Source organism: Buteo buteo, chromosome 11, assembly GCF_964188355.1.
Source record: "Buteo buteo chromosome 11, bButBut1.hap1.1, whole genome shotgun sequence".
NCBI lineage: Eukaryota > Metazoa > Chordata > Aves > Accipitriformes > Accipitridae > Buteo > Buteo buteo.
The window spans coordinates 38,188,760-38,203,050 of NC_134181.1; the positions used below are offsets into that span (position 1 = coordinate 38,188,760).

The 14,291-nt window shown below is 36.9% G+C and overlaps 2 protein-coding genes across 4 annotated transcripts in view; one reads left to right on the forward strand and one right to left on the reverse strand.

The window, feature by feature from the left end:
* Positions 1–14,291, reverse strand: part of PI4KA (phosphatidylinositol 4-kinase alpha) — a 64,366-nt gene that overhangs the window by 30,912 nt on the left and 19,163 nt on the right. For all 3 annotated transcript variants that reach the window (XR_012652340.1, XM_075041601.1, XM_075041600.1), the window contains exon 19: positions 11,443–11,493. Coding sequence is in view for 2 of the 3 variants with exons in the window: in XM_075041601.1 (XP_074897702.1) it covers positions 11,443–11,493 (51 nt within the window). In the remaining variant the exon portion in view is untranslated. The remainder of the gene's footprint in view (positions 1–11,442; positions 11,494–14,291) is intronic.
* On the forward strand, positions 110–8,490 carry SERPIND1 (serpin family D member 1). Its single transcript, XM_075041602.1, has 5 exons — positions 110–245; positions 1,498–2,369; positions 6,184–6,457; positions 7,439–7,583; positions 7,989–8,490. Exons 2-5 carry the CDS (start codon positions 1,514–1,516, stop codon positions 8,178–8,180), a joined length of 1,467 nt encoding a protein of 488 aa, XP_074897703.1. The 5' UTR covers positions 110–245; positions 1,498–1,513; the 3' UTR covers positions 8,181–8,490.

Genomic DNA, 14,291 nt, shown 5'->3' on the forward strand with positions numbered 1-14,291 from the left:
CTTCCTCAAAAGTGAACAAGTACCTGCAAAGCCATAAAAGTAGTTCAACAAACAACATACAATTCAGCAGAGATCACTAGGCAAGGGAGGGATTTTGGCTGACGAAGTAAGTTTAGCAGTGTTTGGTTTAGAGAATGTTTACTTTGGGAGACACACAAAAAACTAGCGTCAAAGTTCAGATTTAAACCCTGCCATTCCCCTTACTTGAGCTATTCAACACATCCTTTCCGTACAGTGGCTTAAAGGTAAGCTTCATTTACATCTTCTGTTATTTTAGGTTGATCTGACCAAAGACATATATATTACAGAGTGGGGGAATGTTTTGCTTAAGTGCAGCTAAGCAATAATTGAACATTGGTGAAGACGAGAATGTAAAGTTGGGAACTACAGACAGCAAATTCTTCTATGCCAAAAGCAGAAAACATTTATCAATGGTTACTGGACAGAGTATCTCAGCCCTAAGGGCCTGACTTCTGGGGGCGGGGAAAAAAAGTCATGAATTTATGAAGAAACAATAAGAAAAAGTGACTCAAGTCGTTAAGTCACAATGTAAAAACCATTTTAAAAGCACTTTCTGTGGATCCTTCCTTGTTGCAAAAGAATTCATTTTCTGTATGGGATTATCACCTTTAATGCTTTTAGGATTTCAGTTCAGGGGGAGAGTTTCAAAAATTAAACAGTTAGTTCAGTTACTTCAGTCCTGCTACAACATGTCTGAAAATATCTTCCTTCAAGCACTGGTTTTATTCACAGATGTACAGGTATGTATACCTACATATTTTACTTTTACAGAACAGCTCTTTGGACTACTTGCTAATTTAAAAAACATTCTAATCAACATCATAGTAACATTTTTATTTTAACAGTGCAGTCCCGCTAATGGTATTTAGCACAAATGCACATCTTTCTCCAGGTTTGTTGCCAAATCCCTAGATCTCCTTTATTCCATCAAATTTCAGCTTTGCTCTTCCAAAAACACTCTCATAAAACTCAATTTTTTTGTTGTAGCTACAGATTGTCTGTTTTTCAAATTCTTCAGTACATCTCAGCCTTCTGGTATGCTGCTTCAGTGGATGCCTAGTCCCTCCTCCTACCAAACTCAAATCTTCAAACTTATCTTCACGTCATATTTTTAGCATACGCTAGTAACACAGTTAGTACACATTTAAAGTGCTACGGATTTATAAATAAGGAGCCCTGCATATTTTAGGTAATGTGTTTGTTACTGCTGAAACATGCCAATAATGACAACTTCCATGGGAGGAGGAGGTCAACCAATTCTTTGGCAGGCTGGAGGCATTATGTAAGCAAACCTGATTACCAGTAAAACAGATATCCATCTAATTAAGCTCTGTTCCACTAAAAAAACCTGCTGTTGAATACGGTAACTATAGACCTTCTGCTGTGGCAGAATTCAGCGTGGACCTAAAATTAGGGAATAGATAACTAAAATTCAATTACCCTATGCTCTCTCAGCTGTGTTATGTTGTCTTCCAGGTTTTGACCTGTCAGAATGAAGTTCCTATTTCATTTGCTTGCCCTTGCTCTCATCATAACCTCCACATTTTGTGGAGTCAAGGACTTCACTGAGCATTTTGAAAGCCTTAAAGATGCACAGCCACATGAAAATGGGACCTATGATATGCCAAACTTACCACCAGAGTTCCACAGAGAAAACACTATCACTAATGACTTGATTCCTGAAGAGGAGGAGGAAGAGGACTATCTAGATCTCGACAAGATACTGGGTGAAGATGACTACAGTGACATTATTGATGCTGGCCCATACATGGTTTCTGAAATTCAGCAAGGAAATATTCTTGAACTATTCCAAGGCAAAACCAGAATCCAGCGCCTCAATATCCTCAATGCAAACTTTGGCTTCAACCTTTACCGCAGTGTGGCAGACAAAGCCAACTCTTCAGATAACATTCTCATGGCTCCTGTTGGCATTTCCACTGCAATGGCTATGATTTCTCTGGGTCTAAAGGGTCAAACTCAGCAGGAAGTATTATCTGTTCTTGGCTTTCAAGACTTCGTTAACGCCAGCACCAAATACGAGCTCATGACTGTTCATAATCTCTTCCGCAAACTCACTCATCGGCTATTCAGGCGCAATTTTGGTTATACACTGAGGTCTGTCAATGATCTTTACATTCAGAAGGACTTTTCTATTCTGAATGATTTCAGAAACAATATGAAGACATACTACTTTGCTGACGCCCAACCAGCTGATTTTTCAGATCCCAACTTCATAACTAAAACCAATGAACGCATCTTGAAGCTGACCAAAGGATTAATAAAGGAAGCTCTTGTGAATGTAAACCCTACAACGCTAATGATGATTCTTAACTGTCTTTACTTTAAAGGTAAGAATCTGTTATTTCAACCTTAGCAATGGATTTTCTCAGTTCGCAATTCACTTCACTTGCATACTTCATTAGAAATCCCAGACTGAACTTAAATCTAGTTTACAGTTCAAAAAAGCCTATCAACTCCCTCATTAAGAAGAATGTCTATTATTAGCCCATTTTCACACGTTTCTGTAGCACACTGATGTTCCAGTCATGCCCTGAAGTTAGTGGGTATTGTATAAATACAGCAAATACTTATTACATCCAAAACCTTATAGTCTAAAAGTGAGACTAAAAAAGCAACATATGAATGCAGAATAGCCTCAGAAAGCATAAGCTTTGTAGGAGTCTCAGATGGTGAGGTTATTAATTCATGTGCAAGTTATTAGTCACATTCAGTCCTGCTTCAAGTTATCGGCTTCAATGAAATAGTACAGGTTGATTTCGGTTAAAACACTTAACATTTGTGAAGTATTCAGGATTCATAGGAATGACTATAAACTATTTCAGCTTAAAGTATGTATATTTTTATATGATCAGATTTTTTTTTATATGATCAGAGCATGATTCTTGTCAACAAGCCTATACAGGGGACTGAAGAGAATAAGAAAACCAGTATTCTTCTACAGCTAAAAACAAATGCATTCACCACTTGCAATACTTCATTCAGTATGAACTGTCTGCTGATATGGGCTACTACATGTATTACTACAGGCTGAACAGTTAAAGAGGCTTGAAGTAAAGACTGTACAATAATACTTATTATAAATCCTTATTTTCAATTTCTTTACACTTAAACTAAGAGCCTGTGGTGAGATTTTCAACATTAGTTATCTGCCTCAGGTTGAAAGTTTGATAATTTTTCAACAAAATTGTAAAATGGTATTAAATGAGCAAGAGGTGAGAGGTGCCAATGAAAGAGGGACTAAGGAAAAAAAGGAAATCTGTTACTGACTGTTTAAGATTAAAATCATATGAAGGTGACTTAAAACACTGGTAAGGAAAGACAAATTAGCACAAAAGAATATCAGTGTTTGCAAGTACAACGTACTCATTTCCATAACTTATAAAGGAATTTCTTTTTCCCAACTATGTCTCTGCTTCCAGGAAACAAATGCTCAAGGGCTCTCTTATACCTGCCTTCTCAGCATTTGATTATAGGAACTTATGGGAACACCATTCCTATAAGTTTATTAAATGTACCTTTTCCCACTCATTTGCAAGGTGTTCCTTCCTTGCATAATGCCACTTGCCTCTTCAAAAGATCTGAAGCAGTCATTAGCATAAGATCCAAATAAACCCCTATTCTGAAGTATGATCCAAAAGGGACTTATTTGTGTCCTTAAGTACATCTCTGATTATCATATCATATATTAAATACATGGCTTTACTGTCCATTAGACCATCCTAAGAGAAGGATTATGCAAAGTAAAACAGATACATCATTTTTCCACAATTTGGTCAAATTTAAAATACCTTTTTGTTTTACTCTGAAATTATTAAAGACTTTTGCTATCTCAAAATAACAAAAACAACACCAAAAATTCAATAGCTCTTGAGTCATCATGACCAAAAAGACTTTTGGCTTTTTCTTCTCGCCATGGAGTCCTGTTAGTCCAAATTGCCTTGGTGCTCTCTGCTGAAGGCTGTAATTTCTAACACTTAAAACCAAAAAAATCAATTCTATATTGCTGTCTTCCATTCTTTCATCTTACAGTGACAGTCTCCTGGTAATTCCATTTTGAGTGGAACTGAACATTTAAAAAGCAAGTTCTGCTCCTGCTTTCCTAGTTTCCCCATGAGTCCTTCTGGACATGCTAGTTTTTGTCCACATCTTTCTATTTACAATATTTACACTGTCTGTACCATTGCAGACAAGCTCTGTTAAGCCCTCAGAGCTAAGAAACCTATGAGTAGTCTCAGCTACACAGAAATGCTCAGTACAAGTGATACTGGGTAATGGGATACTTGTCAAACACCATGAAGTCTGAAGCTCCTTTTATATTAAATACTATCAAGAAACTATTGGAAACTCTTCACATTGGTAAGAAGCAAGTTTTGTCTGGTATAGGTGTCCAGTCTACCTCCAGCTGAGATGTACCCTCCATTCTGCAGAGGCCCAAACAATCATTTATAAGCTTCCTATCAAGTAGGAGCCAGTTATTTTAGCCATGGTAGATCACGGCAGCTTTTGATAACTGACAAATTTTGACAAATCCAAAACTGCTCCTAAGAGATTCTAGTCATGAATGCAAAAGAGAAGTCAATCATGGAGACAACTTCTGCCACCACAGATGGATCTAAAAGACATCTTGGTGGGAAGATTCAAACCAGAAAGTCACAAAAGTCAAAGTGGCAACTGCTTTCAGCTGACCCCAGAAGACCACATGCCTCCTGCTGGAGAACAGTATTTTACTCCAAGACAAAGATATCTGCAAAAGTGAAGTCAAGAAAAAAGTTCTCCAGCCCCTCTCTTTTACTAGGAAGAGCTGATAAATGTCTCCCTCAGGTGATCACAGTGCTGCTGAAACCCCCCTGACCCACAGCGGCTTTGTGTCTTTAGCTAGCTAGAGTCCTATATCTGTGAATTCTGCTCCCTGAAGAACAGACAGATCTTAGTTTTTCCTGAGAAGTGAGACAATTTGTTTGGGAATAGCATAATCCATTTTATATCCCATTCCCTTCAGAATATTAACCACAATCTGATCACTTCCCAAACTGCTCCCCATCAGCCCAACATACAGAGAAACTATTAGAATGAAAGTTGGACTTAAGGCTTTTTTTCTTACTTCACAGTCAATTTGGCAAAGTCAGATTAAGGATCTCAGCATCACTTACAACCTTTTAAAAAAAAAGTTACCGATTAAGGTTAAATTTGTAGTCTCCACACAGTTACAGCCACGCTCCCCAGCTACTTGCTTGCCAACAGTGACCTAAAATCCAGAGTTTTAACAGGAAATACCAGTAACCCTATTTCCACTATAAAATCCTAGCTTTGTCTGCTCATTAAGAAAAAAATAACGTTTTTTTCCAGAGCCTCAGTTCTGACAACAGATCAATAGGAACACCACTTTAAAAAAGCACCTTCTTTTACACAGTCGATAAATATTTGGGGTACCCAAACAATCTTCACTTAGAAAGATTCAAACCCTGATGGCAAAGCTTTCAGGGCTGCAAAATATGTTGAACTGCATTCTTTGGGCATAAACCTGTCGGATGACAGGCTCACGTAGGTGTGCTGAAATCCCATCAAACTGGGTCATAAAATTAAGCAGTCAACACCCAAACTCTTCAGGATGTCTTATGACAGAACGTTAAATGGCTTGAATGGACTAAGTCAAGGTAATACCTTCAGCATAATATCTTTTATGCAAAATGAAAACAGTCATTACTTAGTTTGGCATTTCTGATGCTTGAAGCAGTCTGGTTTCAAGTATCAGATCTCTCCAAAAATACAACTGTCAGTTGCTTCACTAGGTGCAAACCCTGTCAAATATTTTCCATGGGTTTGAACTTTGTAATTTCTAGGCTCCTTGTGGAAAAAAATAGTACACACCAAGCCCTTTCAAATTTCCAGTTTGTGTTTACCTGCCTTTGTAATTCAGAACATTCAAATCAGACAAATGTTAAGTTAGAAAGAAAGCCAGGAATTTTAAAGTCACTTTAAAACTTGTCTTCTTATTCAGGCTTAATTGAAATCAACAATCTACTACAGTAATTCCCAATTCACATGAGTTAAAACTTAATGTAAACTGTTATTCTGGGAATATTTTATTAAACAAGGATCTTGGGTTTTTTTGTTTATCTGTCTTCTGCATTGTATTAACAGGAACTTGGGAGAATAAGTTTCCAGTGGAAATGACCACAAAGAGAAGTTTCCGACTGAATGAGAAGCAAACAATAAAGGTTCCTATGATGCAGACTAAAGGGAACTTCCTAGCTGCTGCAGACCCTGAGCTAGACTGCAGTGTGATCCAGCTCCCGTTCGTGGGGAACATCAGTATGCTGATTGTACTTCCACACAAACTCTCTGGCATGAAAGCCCTAGAAAAGCAGATAACACCTCATGTGGTGGAAAAATGGCAGAAGAGCATGACAAACAGGTATCTGCCGAAAAGTACATCTTGCTAAAGTCTTAATGTATTTTCTTGATGAGATTGGCAAGGGTAAGTAAAGAGCACAGAAGATAACATATGATATTTTGATTAAAAACATTAAACCTAAACAAAAAACCCCAAAAGATGGATTTACTGAATCAAAAATAAGGATCAGTGATATTTCAAAATTTAAATGCTGTCAAGAAATCAAGGATGATTGAGGTGGAAAATTCTAATGGGAGTTCCAAAATCCTTTCTATTAAGTAGTTAATGTTGTAGATTTAAAGAAAAAGTTATTACTGATAAAGTTTACAATGAGGAGGAAAACCAGGAGTATGATAACAACAGGCTATTTATGCAGAGTAATCTCAATCATATGGGAAGCAGCCTACATTCATTTCAGCACTATGCATTTCAACATATCTGTTGTGTAAAGGGACACAGTCAGTAATCGACAATGGACATCACCATTTCGGGAGAGAGAAAAAATCAGATAGCCTCTCTTGTGCAAGATGACAGACTAGGTGATATCTGTCTTCAGACTTGATAAAAAGATAAAAAGAACTGATTGGATGTGCTATTCAGGAAGCCAACCTATTTCTATTGTATACATTAACTGACAAACCTCCAGTTTAGTACTCCAGAAAATCTGACAGTTCGACATTTATTACAAGCATATCCAACCATGTACTGGACTGCTCAAGGCTACGCATCTTACACACACAAATAATGTAAATCATCGTTAAGTGAAATACTAAATTACAAACTAACAGTTTTGGGAGGGGAATTAATTTTTTAAAACACAGCTTAAAAGTAATGATGCCCAAGTTTTGAAAGTAAAAGGACAGTAAACAGTCCTGTATATTTCTGTGTCCTTCTTGCTGAAGACAGCAAAAAACCCAAACCACAACAGATATGTAAAGCAAAGAAGTCATGCAAATATGTATCTCCTTAATGATTTTTCATTTTTGTTTTTATTTTTACTAGAACAAGAGAAGTGGTTCTGCCTAAATTTAAGCTGGAGAAGAGTTACAACTTGATCGGTTATCTGAGATTCATGGGAATAGAAGAACTATTCAATGAAAAAGGCGACTACTCTGGTATATCAGATGAGAAAGTCACCATTGACAGGGTATTTACTCCTCTTTTCACTTCCTTTCTGATTAAACTATATCACCTGAAAACATGGCAACACAGTAAAAATAATTCACAGTAAGTTAAAATAATACTTTTTCTCATCTTTCTTAGAGGACACAGGGATATGGGTTTCTCTGCATGTCCTTGACTATTCATATAATGATGAACATGTTTAATCAGATGTCAAAGGCACTGAAAGCATTGTGGTCAGTCAGGAACAGGCTTATTCACAAACCAAAACCAAAGGATTGCTGCCGCGTAGGAGTTACCAGCAAGAGCGTCACAAGGGAGCCATGTGCAGGACATGGAGAGGGGGAAGGCTGTGAGCATATCATTTGAGTACTTACAAGATCCTCAATTTCTTTTTTGTTTGTTTTCCTTTTTTTGTTTGTTTAAACAGTTCAATCATCAAGGCACGATAACTGTGAATGAGGAAGGCACAGAGGCTGGAGCAATAACCAACGTCGGGTTCATGCCTCTTTCTACTCAGATTCGCTTTATTGTCGACCGCCCCTTTTTGTTTCTGATCTATGAACATCGTACCAGTTGCCTCCTGTTCATGGGTAGAGTTGTCAACCCAGCCAAGTCTTAAAAGCAGGGAAGACCTTCAACATGCTGTTACACATGGGCTATATAATTACACATTAATATACCAGTATTGTAAAGGAATTTTTATTGTCATATTAGCTAATACAAAAGCCACTGGTATCACAAGAAAATACATTATCTACAGGTAGTTTCACATGAATGGACTCATAGCAGTAGATAATTTGACTGCAATTTAAAATGGTTAGTGGCACGTATCGATACAAGTGTATTAAAAAAAATAAATCACAAAGTAACCTACATGTGTTCTACTTCAGTGTATAAAATGTAACCAATAAAATATTTAGACTATCTGGATTCTTGAAGTTTAGCTCTAAATTTCTGCTAGGATGCCTATTCATAATAAATAGGCATAAGGAAACCCTGAATACCTGATCAGTCTTAGAAGCCCAAGTCTCTCCTGGGTATTTTACATAATCTAACTTGAAAAAGATTAAGTGTCTACATTCTTTCTTTTGCTTGCATTATTTAACATTCAGCAGACCTACACACCATGAACCTTATGGACCCCTGTACCAAATAAGAGGAGATAAAAATATCTTGGAGGAATGAAATACTAATGGATCCACTACTTTTCCCCAACCTAACTGGTATGGTTTCAATACAGTTCTCTCATCTTCACCAGTACAAGCACTATCAGAACTAGCCAAGCAGGTAAATGACATAAAGATCCTCAGAATACCTTTCATAGTGAAAGCAGCTAGCAAAATACTCTTTTTACCGGCCCAATATCACCTAATCCTCTCTACAAAAAAGTATGATTTATAGCAGTCACAACATTTGGTAAGAATTCAAATACACTCTCCATACTTGATTCAGCGGACAAAACCTTTCAAGTCAAACTAAGACTGTAAACTTTCTGAATCATTCTGTTAAAATGAATGGTGTACAAAGCCTGTTTCACGTTTGAAAAAAGTGAAAATTTACCTGAAGTCTGTAGCATATTACTACCTACCCAGTACAAGGAACAGAGTTGCATCTTGCATTCAAGTTATTAAAGCCAATGAACATACTCACCTTTGCATACCTTCCTTTGCATCATACATTTTTAAAAAGAGGTACCTCATCAGCCAGTGATGGTATTTTTATTACTATTTGCTCTATCAAATATTGTATCCATCTAAATATATTCATATTATAAATTTGTTTTATGTTAGCAAAAATACACAAATTAAGCTATAAACCAACAGTTGTTTTAAGGATTAGGAATTCTCTTAAAAAGGTGTTTTTCAATATTAAGTTTAACTTAATTAATTTCATTTTGTTTTTATATAGTGACATTTGTAATTTTGCATCTACTACAATTATTTGCACCCCCCCCCGAACTTTTTAACGTGACAGCCAGTGAAATATTGGTATTAGATGATCAAGAGCTGATATCAAATAGGAAGCTCAGATGTTTCTCTATTCATGTCTCACACTGTGCTTGCTTACAAGCCCACTAAGTGGGGGAAAATTTTCAGTATTGAAGGTTCACAACAGAAATTATTAACAATCACATATACATTTTATTGTTTTATCTATATTCAAAAAAATTAAATATTCATGCTCCAGATTTAACTAGTTTATCAATGATTAAATGAGTTGGAGCATCAAAGTATGGGGGTTTTGAGACCTAAGTAACAGGAATTATTCAAGAGAAAGAACTCAAGCAGAAAAGCAAATCAGCTACTGCTCAAAACTCATGATCTTCATACATTGTGCAAGAAAGTCAAATATTTGCTTCAACAACCATAATGTAACCATTAACTCTTGCTTCAGATTCTGGCACTATCTGACTCCATTTAAAGGTCACATTGGTTAAGAAAAGTGCAGTTATCACCAGCTATTCAGAACAAATATATCATCAATAAAAATTTGAAACAGAAAAGTACTTTCATAACTTTTATATCAAGTCTCTAACAAGTACTAATCTTTTCTCAGTATGCAAGGAATGATCTTGCTTTCACTCAAATCGGTGCTGGCATTACTAACAGCTGAAAAAGACTACCCACTGGAACATATCTCTCAACACAGGACTAGCTGGTTCATGCAAAAACTGAGCACCTATTCAATAACAGGAATGCAAGACATTTATAAACACATTTCTGTAAAGCTACGATCTGGCCTTTGGGATCACTGGTGAATTCAGGAAGAGCCTATGTTGGAAACTGGTGGAAAAGACAGGGGAAGGAAAGAAACAATTCTTTGATCTTTAACCAGTGCTAATTTTAGGCTCCTCTCTTTGAAAAGCTTCTGTAAAGAGGTCTGTGAGGGCAAAGTATGAAATGAATCATTTTTTCTGTTTGTTAATGGATGTGCAGTATGAGCAAATTATAAGCAGGCATGCCTACTGCAAGTATGTAATACATTTTCCCCTTCTGTCCCACTAGCTGTGCAGGAAAAGCTCCACAGAAGAATTCAAGTTCAGGAGGGGAAAAAGTGACATGATCATTTTTTGTTCTCCAGTAAGGTTAAGTTTGTCTATGGATCTTTTAGATATTTTTTGTAGAAGCTACAGCAGTTAGGCAACTAGTGCTACTGACTTGGAAACCCAGCTTGGACATACCAAATTTTCTGTTGGAGATCTAGAATGGTTGCACACCAATTTTTGACTGAATGAGTAGTTACACTTTGTTAAAAAAATCCTTTTGCCCCAGAAAAAGTTGTCATCTGAGACTAAAACCAGATATACATCAAAATAAATGAGTCTGGAATGGACATCAGTGTACTTGCCCATTTCCTAAAATGCTTTCAGCATGACAACCAATTCTAGTTTCAGAAGACATAGGACACTTCCTCCCTTTCCTCAATGATTCTTTTTTTCTTTTCCTTTTAAGAAGCAGAATTCACTGTGCTGCCAAACTAAGATGTATTTTTAACTCTGTTTCTATTAACTTTTGTTTTTCACTTTTCTCCTCAGGCCACACATACATGCTGTTTATTACATTGCATGCCAAACACTATTCAAAGAAATATCCCCTGTGGTATTATTTAGCTCATGAATCTCTTGAATTCATGACTAGCAACGATCTAACTCTCAATCACAAAAAATTAATTATTTTAAAAGACATGTCATCATTAAACAAATGCTTCCCCCCCTCTTTGAGCAAGAAATATTATTTTACAATACTTGGATTGTATTTCTCTTGGATGCTTACTTCTGCACTAGTTGTTGATCAAACCATTTGACCACGAAATAGCACTGGTATTTGATATATGTGAGAAAAATTATTCTGTTTGCAACAACCCAACCATTGGATACTCACCACAGCAATAACAGGAATAAGCACACCCAGATTCCCTGCGCTACTGGAGGCCTAGAAAACAAAAAGGAAGTTATCAAAACATCTACAAAAGCATTTCTGAAATACCTGCTACAAGAGTATTTCACGCATCAAACATTCCTACTGTCTATGCAAATGAAAACATACATTGCCAATTACAGCTCTGTATCTTGCAAATAGATGTGCACAAGGTGACCAAGAGAGCACCCCAGACATCCAAAGGACTGGGACACCCAGGAGTCTTCCAACAAAGCTTTTCAGGTGGCTGCTCATAGACTGGGATGTCCCTCATTGAAAGGTTGTTTTCCATTTTCTAATGGATCTTGAGCACAGGATCTTCTATATTTGGAAGTCAGACACTATGCCTTGACCTAAAGGGCAGGAAATATTCATCGATACCATGTCTACTCTGACATCCAACAACTGCAAGAAAAATGCTCACATTAAACAGGTGGCCACAGAGAAGCGTCAAATGTTTACCAAAAGTCTATTTTTACTACCAAAATGAAGCAAAAAATAACAAGTCTGTCAAAAGATACCATATTCAAGAACTTATTTAAGCTAGGTGAGCAGCCTTTTCCACTGAAATGCAAGAAGCGTAAGGGAAAATAAAAATTCCTTTGACTTATTAGGACATTTTTAATTGCACTCTATGCAACAAGTGCGTTTGCTCTTGGCTAAATACAGTGTTTAAAAACTGAAAATATTCACTGTACACAGCACATTGTCCCACACCTTCTCTGATAAGACAAACAATGATAGCACAGATATCGTGCTCAGAGACACCTCCTCTCTAAAGTCTTTCCCTACCTCCCATATCCCACCACCTTGGATCTGGGAGGGAGAGAACTCTCCAGCTTCCTCCATACAAAAGAAAGACCAGGTACAGAGACCACTGGTCCCACAGGGAGGAGGCAAGGCAGACATGCTAACAGGGTAAAGCTTTGCATAAAGTAGAATAAACCAAAAGGAAGCAAGAAAAAAAAAAAAGAAAAAAAAAAAAAGAGGAAAAGTGGGGAGAGGGAGAGGGCACCAAATCACCAAATAGTCTTCAGATGAAACAATAATGATCCAACCCAACTAAAACACATTTTAGTTATCTTTCCTGTAGTGTCCAAGATAAAGCAAAACAAAAGATGGACGCTTAAATATTTTGAAGGGAAAAAAAGAACACCACTCAAGTCACTCTAAGGGCTTGGAGCAACTGGAAAAAAAATCACTATTTTTTTTTGCTAGCATCAGGACAGTCCACTGCATGTGACAAACTGCTGCAGAGTCAGAGTAGATATGCAAGCTAACTAAGATAGCCAGAACCCAGGACATGACGCCAACAGATAGAACTGCAGAAAACCCACTTCTATACTAGCATTTTTGTTATAAAAATAGATTATCAGCCTCTTTATGATAATATATGGCACTGAGGATGAAGGATCTTCCCTCCCTGGGTGTACTCAGGGGACATTCCTGTCAAATACCAGCAAGGGCGGGGGGGGAGAAAAAAGAAAAAAAAAGTTATTTTTCTTCCCCTCACAGAAGCCACTTTTGCATGGTTGAAAGATCTGATTTAAAACAGAATAGGCCACTGAAGCATTTTAATGGTTAGCAAGAAAATTTAAGTCCATTAAAGGTATGCTGAGAAACAGAGAACATAAGCAATCAATCTGACAACTATCAAAGAAAAAACCTGCTTTTGTTTGGGAGCACAGCATGTGCAGTGTTTTACCTACTTTAACTCCTCTTGAAAATCAAGTAACCCAGTCTTCAGAATACCTTTCTTAACTTTTACTCTACATTGAATAAAGAGTGTTCTAGTAAAAATTGCTATCAGTATCTCAATAGGAAAAGAAACACTGCCTCCTAGCTCAAATCCATGTTAAATCAATCATGTATCTTTCAGTTTGCAGGCAAATTTAAGTCAGTGCAGCAGTCTGTCTCCTATAGTGATTCCAAAACTGGAACAGTGGAAAAATATCCCTGAAAGGAAGAGGGTGAAAACTAACTTAGAAGTGTCATTTTAGAGCAATGTCTACAATTTGGTTTTCGCCATTTCAGCTTACTTATCCATGGTTAAAAGAACCTGTGAAACCCATGGAGATATTTTCCACCACAGACTTAATGAAAAGCAGATTCTAGACATGTCCTAGTACCTAGTCCCCTTTTAGAAGAGTTGGCATTCCTGATTAAATGCAGTCTATCTTCAAAGCAAACAGATTCATTTCAGAGGGATTTACCAAGAGACTTCACCCATTCCATAAAAGGATAAAGACAAAACTTAGCACTACTAAGCAGCATGCACAGGAGGAGGGAAAAAAGAGGTTGAAAAGACAAAAAAACCCAAAAACATTGTTCCCCTTAGTACTAGGAAAATGTGCCTATTTCAAAAGGAAGTGTTAGTATCTGCTCTAAAAAGCAGGGAACAGCTCCCAAATGGCATCTCCAAGAAAAGCTTAAATTTCCACTATGAAAACATTTGAATTATTAATATACAGATGTATTTTTTTATATATATAAAATCACTATCAAACACCATGAGTTTTTAAAAGTTGTCCTAAGGAAGTGCTTAGAATGCATTTGAACACTAGGGAGGAACATAACCAGAAGGCGGCTCTGATTTTTGATGAGTAGGAAGCAACCACCCTTTGCTTTTCAAATGATAATATAAATCTCAAGAGTAGAAGTCAAGGTTAAAGCTTGTTTATGAGTATATTTTAGAGCAAAGATGAGAGGTATTGTGGGAAAGGCTGAGATTTTAGTTTGCTGTTTAAATAGAATAGGCACATCGAGTACTCTGGATACTTTATTGAAATGGGAAGAAAAGCTAGTGTGAAATG

Excerpts from the sequence above, each read along its gene's own strand:
- SERPIND1 (XM_075041602.1), top strand. The coding sequence starts at position 1,514 with ATGAAGTTCCTATTTCATTTGCTTGCCCTTGCTCTCATCATAACCTCC. Across the intron at positions 2,370-6,183 it reads TAACTGTCTTTACTTTAAAG|GAACTTGGGAGAATAAGTTT; the intron begins GTAAGAATCTGT and ends TTGTATTAACAG. Across the intron at positions 7,584-7,988 it reads AGAAAGTCACCATTGACAGG|TTCAATCATCAAGGCACGAT; the intron begins GTATTTACTCCT and ends TTGTTTAAACAG.